Source organism: Falco naumanni, chromosome 3 (assembly GCF_017639655.2).
Source record: "Falco naumanni isolate bFalNau1 chromosome 3, bFalNau1.pat, whole genome shotgun sequence".
NCBI lineage: Eukaryota > Metazoa > Chordata > Aves > Falconiformes > Falconidae > Falco > Falco naumanni.
The window spans coordinates 60,062,931-60,083,315 of record NC_054056.1 but is presented as its reverse complement, the minus strand read 5'-3'; the positions used below and the strand labels follow the sequence as shown (position 1 = coordinate 60,083,315).

Below are 20,385 nucleotides of genomic sequence, written 5' to 3'. Positions count from 1 at the left end.
TCCTCCAAAAATACTTGAGAAATAAATGCTAGAGAAGGAAACAGTGTATTGAAGCAAAAGAGCAGAATAACTAAATGGGTTATAATGCAGTTATGAATACATGTACAATAAAAATTAGACATTCTCTAACCACCAGAAAAGCAAAATTACAGAACAGGGTCCTTTTGGGAGCAACGGGATCAAGAAAAATTGCCCTGTTTTCAAGATGGTACTTCCTACCTTCCAGAGGGAATTGTGTGATACAGCTGCCTGCAGCAGCAGCAGACTGAATTCTGCGATCCAAGAGATTCCTTCTTGTACTGTTATTCATCATTTATACTGTCTAAGGGCAATGGGATTCTAAATTAACACTTCCGTATCTCAAAATTTGGAATGGAGGACTGTTAGAAGAGCAAACCAGTAACCCCAGTGAAGAGCTGCCACAAGAAGAATTTCATCATGTCATGTTTTTAACCAAACAGGACAGGTGGATGCTAAAGTTTCATGCTGAACAGGCTAACAGTGTTTGGTAATACATAATGTATTGCTTTATGTAACATTATGTAGCTGAGGCACTGCTGTAGTATAATTATGTATTTGTGTTAAGACTTATCCAAAGACATGTGCATCAAAACAAGAAGCTAATGTAACTTGTAAACTTTTGACCCTTGTTAAGATGAGATGCATTAGAATTGTTACTGAGGGAGGCAGCTGGGTAAGGTCTGGCAAACTTCACCACTACAAACATCACAAGCAAAGCGATAAGGGAGCCTCACCTACTCTTTTTAAACCAAGAAATAAGGTAGTAAATCCTACTTACATGATGTTCAAAGCACACTAAGAGCAACTGGGTTTGGACCGGTCAAGACCAAAGAAATATTTATAACCAGTTAGAAAAATTAAGCCAATGCTGTGCTAAACAGAGATGACATGAGAAGAAAATATATGAAGAAAAGACGTGTCATCAGGAAGATAAAAGAAGCCAAGAAGTTCCAACCCTCTCTAAGAAGTCCTTTTTCCTTCTTTATCACCTGTAGAATTTTCTCAAGTGAAGCAAACACTGAAGGAGAAAAAATTGCATATGGGAAGAAGGTATTTAGAGAAATCAGGGCCAAAGACTCCCACATCAGTGAGAGCTAATCAATCAGTGAATGTTTGATACTGGTAAAATAAAACTAAATTTAGATAAACACAAATCATCTCCGGAAAAATATACTCATCACAGCCTTAAAGAAAACTGGAATGGTTATCTAGACAGGGTCATGGACACCAGTGCAAACAGCTCACAGGAGATCTCTGCATCTGAAGGCAAGAAAAATGACAAGGTGCTAGCAAATACAAGGACTTCATTACTTACATTATAAGGGGGCTTATAAGAAAGATGGGAATAGACTTTCTAGCAGAGCCTGTAGGGATAGGACAAGGGGTAATGGTTTTAAGCTGAAAGAGGGTAGATTTAGATTAGATATTGGAAGAAAATCTTTATTGTAAGGGTGGTGAAACACTGGACCAAGTTGCCCAGAGAAGCCGTGGATGCCCCATCCCTGGAAGTGTTCAAGGCCAGGCTGGACGGGGCTTTGAGCAACCGGGTCTAGTGGAAGGTGTCCCTGCCCATGGCAGAAACTAGATGATCTTTAAAGTCCCTTTCAACCCAAACCAATCTATGATTCTATGACTGGGACATCAGACCTTTCTCAGACCTGTGCTCTAAGCTGAACTCATTATGTATGTTACACAGGTCATCCAGGTAGGTGATATGCTAGTGGCATTATCCAACCCAATGATCTCTAACAATGAATGTCATAATACCATTTTTAAAATCAACAATAAGACCTTGCCTGAAGTGCTGAGATGTTGATATTCCCTGTAGCTCAAGAAAATACTGCAGAACTATAGCTGGTTCAGAAAAAAGTAATGAAAATTACAAAAGAAACAGAAAAAAAGAACAGGGATTGCTTACCTTATAAAGGACAAATATGCAAGATAATAAATACATTTGATTTCCCTTATACCATCTCATTCTGGTTTATAACATGTAATACAAGGGACCTTCCATAAAATTAAAGAGTGTTAAATTTAAAATAAAATCAGAGAGCACTTATTAAATTGGGGAAGTCCTTGTTTCATGATGCCACCGAAGCCAAGAAATTAATGAGGTTTTAAAAGGGTCTGGATAATTACATGTTTAACAAGATTATCCAGAGTAGCTATAATTAAAACCAACATTTTTTGGAAGGGACTTGAAACCACATGTTTAAGGATTAAAGCCAGTTTTTGACTAGGAGAGATCAGGATAAATTGTTATATTGGAGATGGGGAAAAAAGAATATTCCTTTCCTTCCTTACTGTCCTGATCCAGAAGGTACAAGCTAGTTTCAGGATGAGGATACTGGTCTAAATGTGCAATTTCTAGATTAGGAAGTCCTTGGACAAGGCAGGATACCTGCGTAGCTCTCAGAACCTATCCATTCTGTCCTGTATGTATTGCAGTTACACTGGGACAGCTGGACCAAAAGAGAGCTCTTGAGGTACCCCGTGCCCAATGTAGGCGTAGGACAAATAGCCCTGTCACTGTTTAGAAAGACAAAGCTAGGTAACCGAGCATTTTTACTGCTCCTATTTGCCAAGGGACACAAAAGCCGAGAGACAGATGAAGTAACAGACTCGAGGACACAAACCAAGTTTGTGGCCAAAGTGAGAACCATGCTGGTCCTGGTCTTCCTGACTCCAGTCCAGTATCTTGACTTCAAGCCAAGGTCTCCTCACATTCTTCCCAAACTTTAGTTTATTTTAAAACAATTTCCTCTTTTTTTTTTTTTTTTCCCTTTTTTTCTTTTTTTTTTCTTTCCTTCTTTTTGAGATCCCATACAAATCTCTCCCTTCCACAGAAAAGACAAGGGGTGGAGGCTCTGGGATCAAGCTTGCCTCAGATTATGGGATGAAGTACAGACCCAGTGGTCTCATTTGCTTTCTAGAAGAACGTGGATGAGAAACAAGCTCAAATGGGCAAGGCATCAAGTGCCGTGGGAGGAAGTTGCATTGAAGACTACAACTGTATATTTCAATTAAGATCAACACCTCTTCTAAAGTTTAAGTTGTGCAGTCTCAGAAGGATTTTCCTCCCCACCACCGTCACTTACAATATTAGGCAATTCATCCAGAGCCTCAAGAAAAAGCTACTTCCTTTCTAATACCTATCAGACTGTATACACCGTATCTACATTTTGGCATATAAACCACCATCTGCACCAAATCAAAAATGTCATACTTTCAGCTGCAGCTGGGAGTTAACTGTTCTTTCTTATTTTCTTCCACCTTTTACACCTTGTGACTGGCATTGTGCTTTTCGGCATTTGCAATCTGGGCCTGTCTCCAGCTGAATTCACCTGCTTTAAATTTTCTGAGCCCTAATAAAAAAGGCCTGCAGACACGTTTTCTCCAAGTGTGCAACCATTTAGGGGTGGTAATGAGTTGGACTGCAGCCTGGTATCTGGCAGACCTTCCTACTTCATGACTCACTGTTAATTAAAACCACACTCTTTGCTTATTCCTGGGATAACGTTACTTACAAATAATTGAAAGTCTCACTGCCTTATAGCCTCCTGCCCCAGTTCTGTTTAGAGAACACACTTTTCTGATGGAGATCTGTTTCCCTTAAAGTTGGATGCAGTGTAATGAGGTAGGACATTTTTTTTTTCAATGAATCCTTGTTGTCATTAATTTGGATTCTGATACTTTTTCTTATTTTGAATAGCATCTCAATCCATGAGCAATCTGATCCATTGTACTCCACAGCTGGTTTCTGGAGGCTACTGCCATGACGAAGCGCAGCATAACTGAGTATCACAAACTGCTACTCAACTCCAGACATTTTTTCAGTGTGCCCATATAGCCGTTGAAATGTGATGGATTCACACAGAGCTTTGAAAAGGTCACTTTTAGAAGTATTAAAAAAAATATTTAACAGGTGTTATTATACATAAAATTTTGGAAGGAGCACATAGATTAACCTTTCTTTTCTAATTATGCCTACTTCCATAGTATTTCAGTCTCCCTCAAAGCAAAGAGGTCTGAGAATCACTCAATGTAAATAATTTCATGCAAAAAGGTAAAGCTGCAAGACAAACCCTCTGCATTTGCCTGGAAGTCATAGTGCTGATTTCTTGATCTATAGAGCCATCTATGGCTACACATGTAGCAATCTGAAAAGTCACCTCTCTTATGGCTCTGTTGAGCCTGTTTAAATTAACTGATGCATCCTTAAAAAAATCTTGTACCACAAATCTCTGATGACTGGTGGCAGGGACTCAGCAAAAGCTCTTCAGCTCTGGAACTGGCTATGAATCTGGTCTAACAAACCCAGGACTGTTTCCCTTGGAGGCACAGTACCAAGCTCAACACTTCTCCTGAAGTATTTGTTTGTAGGGCAGTTACTGCTGCAACTCATTTCACGTTTTCTAATTCAATGGAGTTAAAGCATCTGTAGAGAGCTGCACCAACATGCAGCCACAAGCATCAGCCAGCTAATGCAAAATTCAAAGAACTGATCACTTAGTTTTCCCTTTTCCAGTATACTCTAACAAGGAAGAATTGAAAATTATCATGTGAAATCCACACAGTTTGGACTCATTTTAGATCATGCCAGTATTCTCCCAAATTCAGACATTCAGCTGCATGCTCTGCATATGCATTAGGTTCCTTACAGTCAGTCCTGCCAAATACATATTCCTAGTAGATTCAGCTGCTTCTGCAGCCTCCTCCTAACTAGCAGAAATGATTCCAGGATGTTATGTGCAGACACCTAGAAAGAGAAAACTGAGGTTTGGAAAAACGTGTTTAAGAGGTATTTAATTTTCCACTTTCCATTTCACTCCATCTTTAAAAAACAAGCAGGTTATTCTGATGCAGATTCATCATTTCAGCTCTGAAGATCAGAATTCCTTAAAGCATTGGGGATCACCTCATACAACGATAACTATTACTCCTCTTTTAAAAAAATGTCTGTGATAGAGTTTTGGGTGTCACTCAACCTAAACACTGCTGCTGTGTCCACTAAATATTCTGTAATACATACAGATTACAGAACATAAATAATATTCACGGTGTTTTGATGTGAAGAAGTAAAATATATTTACACAGATTTCTATGTGCCCAGTATCAATATTTCTTTGCAGTCAAAATTTTCTCCTTCTCCCCCATACTCTTCCTTTGTGGAATATCCTGGCCCATTTAGTTGCCCGAGTGGATTGCCTTGAGGTAGCCAGTCTAGGACAAATCTAGTTTAAAGCTACACTGTGCTATGTAATCAGTGTCTGTTAGCTCAGTTTTTTTCCTTGCATTCCAGGCACGTGACTGTGGAACCCTGCCTGCAAGCCAGCACCCATCCACTCTGCAAGACTGAGCTCCCTTCGACCCAGACTCAGGCTTCAGAGGCTCAGGCTCTCCTCTGAACGAAACAAAAAGTGCGTATCTGAACAGAGTTGTCTGGTTTCAGAAGAACCTAAGCATGCCCTTTTTCTTTTCTTCTGAGCTTCTGCTGTCAGATTACTCTTGTTTTGTGCACGTGCATGCTTTTTTTCCAGGAGGATCAAGGGCTTCAAAGAAGTCAGTTAGAGCCCACTTTGGTAAAATGCAACTCTTTTAAAAGAGACATGCTGAACACAACACATGCTAATTAGCCACACTATTTAATACTTCAAACATCTCCCCTTATGTGTATAGCCCCAGATTCTAGCCTGCTGCTAAATCCATTTTGCACAGCTCCAACAATAAAGCAGATTTAAGGCTGATAAAACTGGCTTCCAGAAGACACAGCAAAACCTTGCGTATACTCATCAGACCCAGGCCTACATATCCTCCAATGTGTAGTTAAAAGCTGCAACCTTCAGCAGTCTTCAGCTGCCAGGACAGCCCATAAGAATTACAACTGCAACTGAGTATAAAGCACAGCCCTGATACTGATCTCTCATGTGCTAGAAACTCGACCAGCTTCTGGCAATACCACAACCCAGACAACATGGCAACGTGCAGAGAGGCTTTTTTTTTCTATCAATAGCGGCACCAAAACGGGCAGCTAATCCCCCTAAATACTTTACCCACTTCAAAGTGCAATTTCTATTTGAAATGAGCAAATTGCCACTGTCTCCCCTAAAAATGGAGTTTCAAGAGTAAAGAAAAAAACATTCCACCCATACATAAAAGAAGACAGAAAGTGAGACCCAAGGCACACTAGACAGTCTGATAAAAACCATGTTAAGATTAGTAGTAGAAATTTCTCTGCACCCTGGGCTAAATTCCCACTGTGGCTTTTTAAATTATAAAATGCTTTCCCTCTTTTGTGGATTTTTCTGCATTCAGTATCTCTGCCATTCTTCTTTCCACTAGTAAAATACACAGCAAACACACCAACACTTCCAGCTAAGCCATTCCTGAAAATTACTCTCAAGCTCACTGAGTATGACCACAGTTTTAGATAACTCTTTCCATGAACATCATGCACAGTGTCTCTTCCCTTCTCCTAAGAGTCATTTCTGATAATCACTCAGATGCTGCTGTTATTCTTGGATAGCAAGTTTGGAAATATGGATGCTAAGAAACTGAGCAAAGTACATCGCAAAACAACCTTGTCAGACTTAGCCAGAAGCTCTGGTGAAGAAACAACTTCTGATTGACTGTCATGATAATTTCTTAACTCAAAACAATTTGGAAAACTCAGTAGTATATCTACCACTTTTCATATTCTGCTTTGTTTTCTCAAGATAATAACAACTGTAGCTTTTCCACTTTAAAAACTATGGTTTAGTTTCCTGAAAGTAAGTTCACATACCCAGTCCTCATGAAACCATTTCAGAACACATCTCAGACAGGAATGCCAAAGCTCACTATTAGCTAAAAGCTATACAGATAGAAATGCGTATTTGATACCATTTCCTCATTTTCAAATTGCATGTTGCACTGTGCTGCATCCTCGGTTACTGGCTTCTGAAACATGTTGCGGCAGATGAGCCATATTGTCAGACTAGCAATGAACATCCCAATATCTGGTACAAATAGTCTGATCACGTTGCCAGCATCTGCTCCTTTCACACTGTATGGGATGAAAAAAAAAAACACAAAAAAACAAAGAAACATTTGTTACTTCTAATGACATTTTCAACTGGAAAAGAAAGTTAGCTCAAGGCAAAGCAAAAAACCCAAAAACCCAGTAATAAGAAAGCTTTGCAGTATGGTAAATATGAAGATGATCAAGGAACTCTAGACAGACAGATAGCTTTGCTCTCCAGAAGCACAGAATAAGCGATTATTCACTGAGAGCTCACATACTCGTATTTTAGTGATACTTAGCATTTTGATTAACCCAATTCTGAATCCATTTTGTGGAGAGAAACACAGGAATGACCTTCAAATTCAACAAGAAAGATTTCAGCTGAACTGCTAGAAGATCCATTTGTATAAATCACAATCCCTTTACTGGCATCCTTTGCAAAGACAACAGCATCCAGCTCCACCAAAGAGGTCAAGCAAAGACAGCATTCATGTCACCCCTAAGTGTGCCCTACTCATTCCTGGCACACAGAGGAATAACCAGAAAATCTGTAATATGTTTTATTATGTTAACTGTTATAATTTTTATTCAACCAGACCTCTTAAATGCTTTTTTGGGTATTTAAGTACAAATATTTAAATACTAATTCAAGTGTTAGGTTCTCGCCAAGAAAACCTTTCTTCTCCTCTGAAAGACTTGTGAAGCTGGACGAATTGTACATAGGGAAAAAAAATTGCACTGCTTCATTGTGCAGATTTAATTGTTTAGGCTAGGTAATATGACTTTATGGGTTTGGATGTGGTGTCTGAATCTGGTTCATTGTTAAAATTGAGAGCTTGGATTCAGATTTAGTGGCACAATGAAGAGTTTATTATGCTGCTGCATGGACTTACTGAACTTTCAACTATTAATGAGAGGAAATAGTCCTAATTATTTAAAAGTGCACAGCATATGCCTGCCAATCATGAAGTTAACACATTTTAAATATGGAGCTCTAATTTTCATTTTAATTTATTTTTTATAGAGCTTTATGCCCATAATCAGTTCTGAAGACAGGTGAGGCATCTGTATAGGTCCTTGGGCATAGGTGAGTGTGCTCATAGTCTGAACTGGTAGAAAACCTTAACAGGTTGTTTTATAGATGCAAAAGAAGGTATCACCTCTGGCCTTTCTTTATCACGACACTAGCAGCTTTGAAGCCTAAAATACCCTATTTTGAAGGAGTTACCTGCAACTGCTATGATTAACCACAGATCTGGAGTATCTAGAAAATCTCTAATGTGATTATGGTACAAAGCACTGTCAGGAATCTTGCTGGCCTGCTTATGCATCCAAGATCAAATCCTACATTTCCATCACTGCTGTTGACCCAGCTTTTGCACTGCTGTGTATCTTGCAAAATAACATATGCCCAGAGTGGGCATAAGGTAAGTGACCAGAAAGCTAACTTAAATGTTTGTTTCAAGAAGTACAAATAAGTGTATCACAGGAAGCAGTGAGCGATCTGCAGGTCTGTGGGACACTGTCCTGTAGCATAATTATGAAATGGACCCAGAAGTACTACTGAATCAGTTCAAAACAGGAGAGGGAAAATTCAAGCTCTAGTTCTTCTTCTTCCCATGCTGAGACACAGACACAGAATAAACTGGCAAGGCACTGCCTAAGGAAAACAACTTAAGATTTGAAATTGCAGCTTCTTGTGAAAGGATAAGAAAGAAACTGCAATTACACAAGCAGAAAACTTCCTCCTCTGATGCTCTTTGCTGTTACAGATTAACCTTCAGAACGGTCATACACTATATGGCAGCAAAGTAGCTTGAAATTTGCTAATGGCTTCAAGTCGTACTGAAGCAGAGAAAAATATTAAGTCATTGAAAGGCTCGTGAAAGAGTCAGCTGGCAAAGTTCTTGCTGGATTGCTTGCATGTTTCTTGTGCTGCTGCTTCAAGCAAAGCATGCTGTAGAGTCAACTGGCATATGACAGCATAGTTGATCTGTTTAACATTACAGAAAATACAGGCTTGACGCGCCGGTTCATTTTACAATACCATCGCTCTTACATTCACTGAAGATGAGCTAGTCAAGGCACCGAGTCCGCACTTTCTTGTTCGGCACAGCGCAGTACAAAGTACATGTTTAATGAACAAAACTCCCAGCAACAGTGTACCCAGGATTCCCAGTAACACCCCGACTGTTATGTGGAAACCTGCCTATTAAAGCAGTTTTACTAAATAAGTGGCAACAAAATCTGAATTCTTGATTCTGAAAGTACCACTCAGGCTTTTTTTAGAAAGAATTAAAAAAACCCTCTGAATCTAATATTAGTTAGTATAAGAACAGTAAACATTTTCTATTCCTCTATTGAAAAATGCATCAGATTACTGCTATGTAATACTTCTGTAAGTGAGCTTTTTCTGTACACAGGCATGGTGTTCCATCTAAAATTAATTTTGCACCACTTCTGAACTTAAAGCACAAATCCATCAAATTAAACTACTCACACACAAACAAATTAAGAGGTGGTAGCCTTCAAATACCAGTACCTCTTAGTTGCACCAGGTTCTCCTTCCTCACACTGTACTCCCGTGGAGCCATGCTGGGTCTTCCTTTGCTTATCTCGCCCCACAGAACAAGGGGAGACCCCTGTGGGAGCACTGCCTCTGTCATGGCTCACATTTCTTTCCAAACCCAGTGCTTCTGATCTTTCAAAATAAATCATTTGGCATGTTGTTGTGAAAGATGTAATGTACAGTTCAGGCTAGCAATAGAGAACCTGAACAGTGATACTTAACCACAGAGCAGGGAAAAAATCTGCACATGAATAGTTTATTCACCAAAACTAGTCACAAACGTATGCTGTCCCCATCTCCCCATGAAAAGGAAAACGAATTTACCTCAGTGTGATAATTAAAAAGGAGACAAAAGATCACTTGAAAATAGAGAAATGTATATTCTTCTGTAAAGCAGAATAATAAACTGCTTCATTCAACCCTAAGCAATTTGCTCCCTGGTTTTTCACAGCAACAGCTAAAAGAAAAAACATTTATTCCCATTTGTTATCTCTGGCAGTACAAAAAAAGAGTGGTAAATACTGTGATCATTCCACAAACATTTCTCACTTTATTTGCACATTCACACATGGTCATATTTTGCATTTGATAACAGTCTATGCATTGTTCTCTTTGCTCCAGAAAAGGCTCTCCAACGGCAAAGTTAAAACAGAAGCACAGGAAACCTATTCAGGAGATCTCCTAGAGAAACAGCTTTTTTTAATCTCTGCAAGAATCACAGTGTATAATGAATTGGTCATAGCCCTTGATCTACAACTAGTACAGCATCACTTATTCACCTAAATGAAATAACTTACCTACAGGGAGATTTTAATTGTAATAGATACCTCTGCTGAAGCTTCTAAGTCAGCCAGAAACATGTTCTGAAATGTAATTGCAGTAAATGGCAGCTTTAGAATTATTTTCCCCATGTTTCGTTCTTTCTTATAGGATGCAGAAGAGAACAGGACACCACCACCCTCCTCCCGCCAAAAAACAAAACAAAACAAAACAAAAAAAAAACCCCAAACAACTAAAAAAAATATTAGGTGTTTGAAATGTTTTTCTACCTTCTCCTGGTAAATTACATTGCACACATTTTTTTTAAGGCAAGGGACTACTACAGTTAAGGTTGCAAGAGTTGCTCTGTAACAAAAAAAAAAAGAACTGTGGGATAAAAGAGATTTTATGAGGTTTGCATCAATATGTGAAATTGTTCTATCATATCAAAAGACTCCTAATACAGCAGTTTCTTCATCAGATAATCTGTGTTCTCATGTTGTTTTTATCTGTACAGTTTGAATTTAAACTACTTCAGAAAGAGATCATCTTCATTTTCTGTGTTTATACAGAATTGTTCTAGGACTGTGTGACCCTGGTCCATTTCTGAAATTCATTGGTGCTTAAAGAGACCAGGAAAAACTTATCAGTTTATCTGCATTTAGAATAAGTTAGCTGTCAACATACATGTTAAAATTGGTGTCTTCATGTATACTCACTAGCAGTCAAACAAAAACCAAATGCCTTGGAGAAGTAAAGCCAGCATAATTTAAACATTACATTCTTGCTTGGTGCCCTAGAAATAAGCATTTGAGTTTTCTGAAAACAAAAATTCCGTTTTTTTCTTTTCTAGAATAACCATTTTTCACAAATAGGAATTACGCATCTTCTGCTGAACACACAAAGCTTTGGTGAACAGTGAACTGTTAACACTGCCTTACCTGGTCTGATTTTATTTCTTTAGAATGGCAGACACATAACCTTCCTCTTTATTTCAAGTTTACAGAATAAAACCAGAAAAGCATTAGAGCTATTAGAATTCAAATTGCAACAGCTTCAATAGGAAAAAAAGTAAAATATGTAGTAACACCTAACAACATTTGCTATACCTATGTAAAGCAAATGAATAATATATAGAATACTCCACATATAGAATGAAAAACAAGTCTTCAAACTCTTAAATTCTTAATATTTTGTTATAAACAAAGAAAAAAACAAACTCAGAAAAAAGAAACCAGTCTTCCTTAAGCAGAACTCAAATTAAGTCAGAATCAGCAATATATCACAATATAAAGTTTGTGTTAAATGATAAATCAAACAATGCCTCCAGATTAAAGCCCTATAAAAACCTTGATTTTATATTGAATACTGGGTAAACGAAGTAGTTTAAACTTCATTGTTTATCATAGCTGTAAAAAATTCTCAAAAGCCTTATTCACTGCATACTATACTATCTTTTCTTTTTTCCCCTCAGGGCTTTTCTATAGCACCCGTTTCCATTCTGATCAACTGATTTAATAAAACTGCAATTAGGTAACACTCTATCAACAGTTTACAGGTGATAAACTAAGGAAGAGATGCATACATGCTAATAATTTCCATTCGTCATCTTTGGTCACTGTGAGACATCTGATATTTCCAAGTGGATCTAATCTTTCAGAGTAATTTATGCATCACTGTAGATGTTTACAGCACAGTTCCCATGGGCTCATCGGCATCTGTAACCACTTGGATTGGAGGTAAATCAGACCCAAGAATCATATGCAGGGCCCCCGGGAAGTGTAGACTGGCAGTATTCCACAGGTGCTATGGGGTGCTGTGAATAATTCATTTGTTTATCACTAGTATCCTCTCTGTGATCCAAAAACAGCGGAAACTTCGAGGGTACCAAAGGCTAGAAACCAGATTACCTTAGAGATGTGCTTGCTGATCCCTGCTGTTGGAAGTGGGTCTTGGCCATGGCTGCAGCTGGAAACAAGCTAAAGAGGCCCCTTGTCCTCTCTCAGTTTGAACTAAGGATGAAACGTGTGCCTCTGTAATTACTCTGCCGGGTAATTCACACTTAACTTATCTGGGTCTGGGGCCTGTGGACCTGCTCTGAGCCACATCCAGCACTTCAGTGAACACAGGGTGCTCGCAGCCTGTATTCATGCTGTCATGACTTGTCCCTGCTGGTTCAATAGTCAAGTTAGATATGATGCTGGTTCACGTGGCAACCCTCAGGGCAAACCTGCACCATGGGTAAAGTAAGAGAGTTGCTGAGCACTAGTAGGTCTGATTTTAGTCCTTTCCTTACCTCATGCTCTCCCACAAATTATGTTACAAAAATAAAATATAGATCTAGTAATATTGATATCCACAGCACTGTGCATGATCACTCAGTCCTGCAGTGCCTTAATGTGACTGTCCTCTCAGTTTATGCAGAACATGCCACACGTTTTACCTAAAATACCTGAAGCTGCACTTTGAGAGGATTTTGGTCTCGCAAAGTAGAAGAGTGGGAGGAAGAGGGAAGCAAAAATGCATAGAAAACTACTTATAAACATATTTAGCATGCACTGACATACCTAACATACAAGTTCAAAGGGTTCCTGAAGTATTTGTAAAATCTTAATCACTGCTTACAAACTATGTCTGCATGGATTCAAAAACCAAAAGCACACTTCGCTTTCTCAAGAAAGATACTTGCAATGAAGAACACTTTCTGTGTTGCAAAAGTGCTTAACCACGTATTAACCAAACATTTGCTTTCCAAACACTGCTCTGCAGAGTGAGCAGCTATTTGAAACTAAATGCACATTGCCAAGGTTTTGGTGCCTCATTGCTTGCATGAAACATTAAACATTAAGAAATTATGAATATGTGCAATATGTAAAACATTGGTTCATGCCAATTTTTCTTTTTTAAAGCACCCACTGTTTTGGTTTTTTTTTTATTGATCTTCTAATAATGGGCAAATTCCAGCTTGCCCAGGGCAGCACGCAGAAGACATAAAATTTATCTGGGATTTAGCAGCTATCACGCAAGGCGCTCAGCTGTGCTACTGCCAGACTCGTGACAGTACAACATCCAGCTCGATTTGCCCGTGTCCCACAACTCCAAATGTGGAGCAGGACTGATGTTGCAGAGCCAAGGGGAAGTGAGCGCATTCCCCTCCACACCCATGGTGCTGCGCGTGCCAGCCCCATAGCGCAGTGGAAGTGACAAGCCCATCCGCAGCACAAATTATTTAGGATCAAAATGGGAATGTGATCCCAGATGGAGGCAGAGCCAAAGTGAGCAGAAGAGACCTGAGGATACCTCAGCTGTAGGTGCATTCTGGTCTGAAATCTTCAAAGAGACTTTCCATTGTGAGTATGCACACTTCTTGCTTGCTTCTCACTTATGCATATATTGCATAGGTATTCAGCTAAAGCACTAATTGATATTCATTGATCACTGCAAAACATTCACAGTTAAATCTTTCCATAATACTCATGAATACTTGGTGACGGATAGCAAAGTGTTTACATAAAGGCATACAAATATCCATATGTTCCACAATATTCCTGACTAAAAGAAAGTGCTGAAAAGACTGAAGCACGCTGACATGCAGTGATTATTTCAAAACATATTTGCTCCCTCTCTCTGCAGCTTTCACTCGTTGGAGCATGAACAGGTCATCATTTCAAACTACTTTTTCTTGTATTCTATAGCCAGCATATAATATAATCACAGAAAGTAAAAGATACATCTAGATTTTCTAGTCAGCTGCAGATGAGGAGGGAATAATATTTTCCCCAATTGCAGCAAGTGACATTGTAAATTACTGTCATTTTACAAAGCCAGTTTACCCTTGATACAGAGGAAAGGCAGCAGCCACTAGGAAATGCCACCATTTGAGCTGGAGTGCCCACTGCACTTCAGCAAGTGCATGAGGGGGACACGCCCCCCCCCCCCCCCCAATTCATAACTATCCAAGTGCCACATTTGCAGGGATGGCACCATTCACCAAAGCCCTCGATTCTTCCACATGAAACAGTCTATCCTGTCTTCTCTGGACCTGCCCATCTTTCTCTTCGCAGTGTCAAGCAGGACAGGACAGAAGGCAATGTTTAATCTTCCCTGCCATCACCTGCTGGAAAATCCCAGTGGCTTAGAGGCAAAAGCACAGAGGCTTGCAGGAAGCAGGCTCCAGCCATCAGGGGCATAGGTGCAACATCTCCCCAAACCCTCCAGCTGATTTCAATTAAAACTGGTCAAAAGAAACATCCTGAGTTACCCTTGGTGCACTCTGATCAATTTTACAGCATCAAGTCAAAAAAGAAGAGCAGCAGAAGTCAGTGGCAAAGTGAATGTCTCAATGCCCTGAGATGTCGCTTCTTATTTTCCTGTAAATAGGGCATATGATACAATTCCTGGGTGGCAAACACCTTACGTACATGTGGGAGTGGGGAGGACTAGTTCCCTGCACTGCTTGAGGCTATCTGCCCAGTGGCTGTATTGTGTGGCCTCTCTCAGCTGTGGGAGACAACTGTGGTAGCATTTTGCCAGTGTGGGAGACACTCCTTGGCTGAGCACCGGAAAGGACAGGATTGCTCAGATCCAAGCGGGGGAAAAAAGAAGCTGAAGTCAAGTGCTCCCGCTTTTACCTCCAAGCTGTGTGCCTTTTGTCAGCACAGTGCAGCAGGATGGTCAGACCCTGCGCGGGGCACGTTAGCACTCCACCGGCCACAGGCTTCCTTGTGTTTCATGTGCCAATTGCTATTTTGAGATCTCGCATGATTTATTCATGAACAAAACCCAACAAAAACAAAATAAAACACAAAGCCAAACTGTTAAGCATGTGTCCTAGAGAGTTTTTGGATACTAATTGCAATGCTGATTGCTCTCCAGATTAAAACAAAGACTGGCTCACATTCTGCTGCTGGTGGGTTTACCACTGTATTGCTCTCAGCTACCACTGTACTGCAGGAGGCTGGGCTGTGCCAAGAAAAACACTTGACAACAGTCTCACAACTCTAGTGCTCAAACAACGCAGGCCATAAAATATCTTCTATCAGATGTTCATTTCCTTTGAACCCCTAGGTTGAATGGCATCAGAAAAGTTGGCTGAAATTAATTTAGTGAAAAAGAAAATAAGCACAAGGGGTGGCAGGAAACGAGCAACCTAAAAACCTAATGCAAATAGTTGGATAAATAAGATTCCTCCTGAATGAAGACAACTTCTAAGAGGACTTTATGCCATTGCTGAGGCAGCCCAGACCACCAGATCAACATGACACAATTACATGCTTCAGACATGCAAGAATTCTACATGGAAATTACACAATTGTCCAAGCACAGAAAACATTTCTTTTAATTTGCAGTTAGCAAGGAGAATATATTTGACATGTAAAATCTAACACTTAGTAACTATGAAGCCTGAGTTATAGATTGCCCTGCCATCACTTCCTTCCTTCAATTTCATGATATTCCTTTACTTGTTACAGTGTCTGTAAGTCTGTAGGTACCTAAGTGACATGAGGTTGCTTTTCTTTTTGCAAAGTATCTAGATTACCATAGCATGCTGTTAGAAATGACAGAGTAATAAACATTTAGTTTTCAGCTTTTGGTGTCAATGGGGTAGAAATGGATTATTTTCTCATTAAGTTATTAAAAATACTCCTGTTCAACTTAAAGCTTAATTCCCATTTAATCTCATTGGATTGCTGACTGCACATGTGCTGCAGTTGCTAGCAGAAAGTAAATTTATCTATTTGATTTACATCCCTGTGCCTCACAACTTCTTATTGGTTTTCCTGATTTTATCTAAGGCCACCTGCAAGCATTATTAAGTATTTTTGTTTTTTTAACCACTAGTGTCACATAAAAAAAGTCTAAAATCTGCCACCACGGGATTTGGGAATTGTCATGTGATAAATGACACTCTTGTGGAGGGGGCTGGCAGAGAACCGTCAGGATGGATAGAGGTGTACTGTGCTCTGCTAACATCTGTGAGATTGAACAACCCCCTTCCACAACTCCCTCTCTTTAAAAGCTATGTCTCCAAATGAGGAGAAGAGAGGAAGAGGGAGAGGAGCTTTGAAACATTCACAGGCTTCCTGTCACTGGATCCCAGGGAGAAGAGCTCAGCACCTCCCTCTCCACATGCCCCCCTCAGGAAGCTCTAGAGAGCCATGAGGTCACCCCCTCAGCCTCCTCTTCTCCAGACGAATCTAAAGTCCTTAGCTGCTCCTCAAGGACATCTCTTCCAGCCCTTTCACCAGCTTTGTTGTCCTCCTCTGGATGCATTTAACAACCTTCATATCCTTGCTAAACTGTGGGGCCCGGTACCGCACACAATACTCAAGGTGAGGCTGCAGGAATGCTAAATGCAGCGGGAAATACTAGATGAACCACAGGCTCTCACCATTTTCCGAAAGCAGTCATTTAAATTATTGTCATCTTCCTGCCATAGACTACAAAGTTGTCTACCTTAAAAAATAATCCAGGTTTGACTTACTGGGTTTCAGACTTGCTGAACGTACTAACAAGAGGAATCACCCTTTTTCTGCTCACTAATTAAAACTGTCCTTATATGGCCATGTTATTAATATTCCATATTAAACTGCATGGGCAATCAATGTTTTGCAAACACACACAAAATTGAAGTATGTGCCATGAAAAGCTGCTAAGTTAGAGCCTGCACCATTCCCAATCAGACAGGGGTGGGAAGGGCATAAAAAGCCTCCCTAACTCCTTCTGTTGGAATTGTACCAGTTTGTGAAACATCATCATTGCCAGAGTAATTCCCAGAGCAGAGACAAGACCGAAGGAGCAGCTGGAGCTGAGGGTCTGGTCTATGTGCAGATTTTGCAAAGGGATGCGGCACCATATGTGTTTTTTCCAGCTCAGAAACTGCTCTCTAAAGGTCCTCTCCAGGAACCTTTACCTAGAATACAGACTTGAAGAATACACCAGTTAAATTTTTTTTTTAAATAGCAGACACTGTCTGCTATTAACAGAGCTGTATGTCAGATCACATGGATTCTTAAAGCACTGTTTCCCCCAAAAAACCAGGCATACCAGAAATAATGAAAAGAGATTGACTAGGAGGATGTTTCAGTGACTTCATTAAAAATTAATAGAGATCTTTGTCTTTCAAAGTTTTACTGTCTCTTGGACAGTAAAGAGTAGGAGGATAAAGTTCTCTGCTCACTCATTTTGCCATGGAAAGAGAGTGCCAGATGATCGGCTGATACCAATTAGGAATTATTGGTCAAGATTACAGAAGGAAATGAAATATGGGGGCAGACTGATCTGATTTCTAGCAGCACTGAACTGGAGCAGATGTGAACATCAAGTCCTGCATCTCTTCTTTCCTCCCACATGTCTTTTTCTCCTCTGAATAGTAACCCATGAAGGGAAATCTTGGCTTCCCAGTAAACTCCCATAATTCATCCAGATTTCACAATAACAGCATATATTCCTTTGCGTTCTGACAGTGTGCAGAGGCCACATAAGTCCCCAGTGAACAGGGAGTGTTAACCTCTGCTCCATTTTTCTCATCATATGCATATGGAAAAGAATATTTACTGGCTGCTTGGAAAAGTCCGTACAGAACATTTACTCATGTCAAAAAAATGGGAAAAACCCTATACTATGGAGCTCTCTTCCAGGGTTAGATTAATTTTTCAACACAAATGTTATTTTCTGAAATAAAGAACCGTCTCACATTTCCTCTATTTTTTCTGATTAATTTTTCACCGGTTTACACTACTCTCACATTAGCTCACCATTTGCCCAGAGCACTTAATAATAATCTTCCTTTCTAATACAAAATCTCCTAAAATTTTATGTTGGTTCAGGTACTTTTTTTTTCACATATTGAAAAGGCCTTCATGTACCTGATTTTATTTTTCTTGGTTTTCTAGTCAGTATGAGCATTTCCAGAGCTCTCAAAAAGAGGAATATTTGCCCACTTCAAGTGTATTTTAGGACTTGTGCAGAGTGAGGTCGTTGCAACTAGTGAGATGATCAAGTTTTAGATGCAGAGCTAATCAGGTTTTTACTTTAAAAAATCAGGGCTTTACTTAAAAAAACCCAACTTTATTAGCTGTAAGAAGATTATTAAATGAATGTGAAAGAACACTATTACAGAATCCACAAATGTATTCTTTCACCTCTGAATTATATCAGGTTTTATTTTTATATCACTGCATGACTTCTTAACCTTGTTCTTTGCATTCATGTGCTTTATTCTCTTCACTGATGAGGTTTAAGTTAAAAGTTCCAGCTGATTTGACTGTTCATTCACAACTGCATCTGCTATAGCAATGAATCTTTCAGTTGTGCAATCACTTGCCAATGTCATCACATAGCAGGGGGATGCAGTCTGATGGCAAACACACACATACACTTAAGCTACAGGAAGATAGCAAATAAATAAAAAGTAACCAAAGCAGTTTTTTACATGCTAAAGTAGAAGAAAGAAATTTTATGACAGTGCAGTGACAGTGGGAGGGGAGGGGAGAAGAGATGACAGACACAGAAGAAGATAGATGTGCTGCTGTTTGCAGCATATGGAATACATATAACAACTGTACTACCGTTTCCACCCCGGCAGTTCGGTTGTCTGCCGTTCACAGAATCAGATATCTAACAGTCCCTTGATTCGTTCTCTCAGTGCAGAAATAAGGCTGGAATAATGGAGACAAGGTAGCCTAAAACCATTACCCTTTCAAGACTGAGATGTAGTTACCCAACTAGTGTTGCAAAAGAGTCTTTCACAGCTTAAACATTACCTTGATAGTTGCCAAAGCTTTACTGGGGAACCTATGTTTTCCTAAAGTTTCACCTTCTGCAGGCTACACATACCCATTTTCACCCCTTACAGCTATGAAGAAAAGCCGTGAAATGTGAAAAAACTTCACTCTTAAAAGTTAGAAACCAGGAGAAAAATAACAGTAATTTTAAATCATCATCACTTTGAAGCTATTCATGACTATTTGTGGCATCCATTTTTTATTTATTGCTTTAAGTTTGACAGTAGCAGAAAAGCCATGAAAATACTTCAAGGAGCATACCTTTATATCTGCAAAAGAAGTAAACAACTTGGCAAGGAAAAGTTAAATTGTTTTTTGTTTCTTGCTAAACGGTATTTATTACATACTGAAACATACATATCTTTGGTACCTTCATCAGTGTTATCTAGTCCCAGATACTTCTTTACAGGCAGGAAAAATAAAGGCATATTGGAAAACATTCGTATTTTTTCAAACAGGGCACACAGAGGTGGCCAAGTTTTCATGAACTATAGACACTGTCATTCTGTCTGGAAATGAAAATTTTCACTGGCCCCAAAATTACAGATTTATATGTCCATGCTAAGAACCTAAACTGACTTCCATATGTGAGGTCTGTCCCTAATTTGACATGCAGTATTACAAAGTCACTGCAATTACAGATAGTCCTAAGGTGCAAAATTTGAATTTCTGTTTTGATCCAATTTGCTCCAGTAGACCTACTTTTAAGACTGGAAGCACGGGACAAGCCCATATTAATTCCTGCTTTGTCCTGGGCTATAAAATTATTCCATTTCCCGAAAGCTATCCACAGGGTTGGAAGGTAACTTTATAAGTATTTGACTTGGCTTCTAAATACACCTTTTCTCTACTGGTAGAGAAACGCTATGATGTATGTAAGCAACCTTCACCCATGCTGATAAATAAGTAAGTTTCAGGTTTGTTTGAAAGACTTCTCCAAGTGAGGCGTATTTCAAAGTCGACTGTTTTTGAAGAACAAAAGAGGAAACAGGTGCTGTTGCTACAATGCAAAATCATGTGAAAGGTCAGCTCCCCAGGGTGTGGTTTAAGAAAAAGCAACAACTATAAAGTATCTATAATACTTAACTACAGTACAGCCGAAGAGAAGTTTTACATGGACTTCTCACCAGTAGCATTTTCTATTTAAAATTTTATGCAAGCATGAAGGAAGAACGCTTCATGTAGTAGAATTGTTATAGTAGCATCAGGCACGTTAGGAAGCATAGGACCAAGGCAAGACTATTCCT

General features: G+C 39.4%; 1 protein-coding gene across 12 annotated transcripts in view; it reads right to left on the bottom strand.

The window, feature by feature from the left end:
• PIEZO2 (piezo type mechanosensitive ion channel component 2) overlaps positions 1 to 20,385 on the bottom strand; it is a 313,781-nt gene that overhangs the window by 135,551 nt on the left and 157,845 nt on the right. For all 12 annotated transcript variants that reach the window (XM_040586706.1, XM_040586713.1, XM_040586711.1 and 9 more), the window contains exon 5: positions 6,904 to 7,066. In XM_040586706.1, the coding sequence (XP_040442640.1) occupies positions 6,904 to 7,066 (163 nt within the window). The remainder of the gene's footprint in view (positions 1 to 6,903; positions 7,067 to 20,385) is intronic.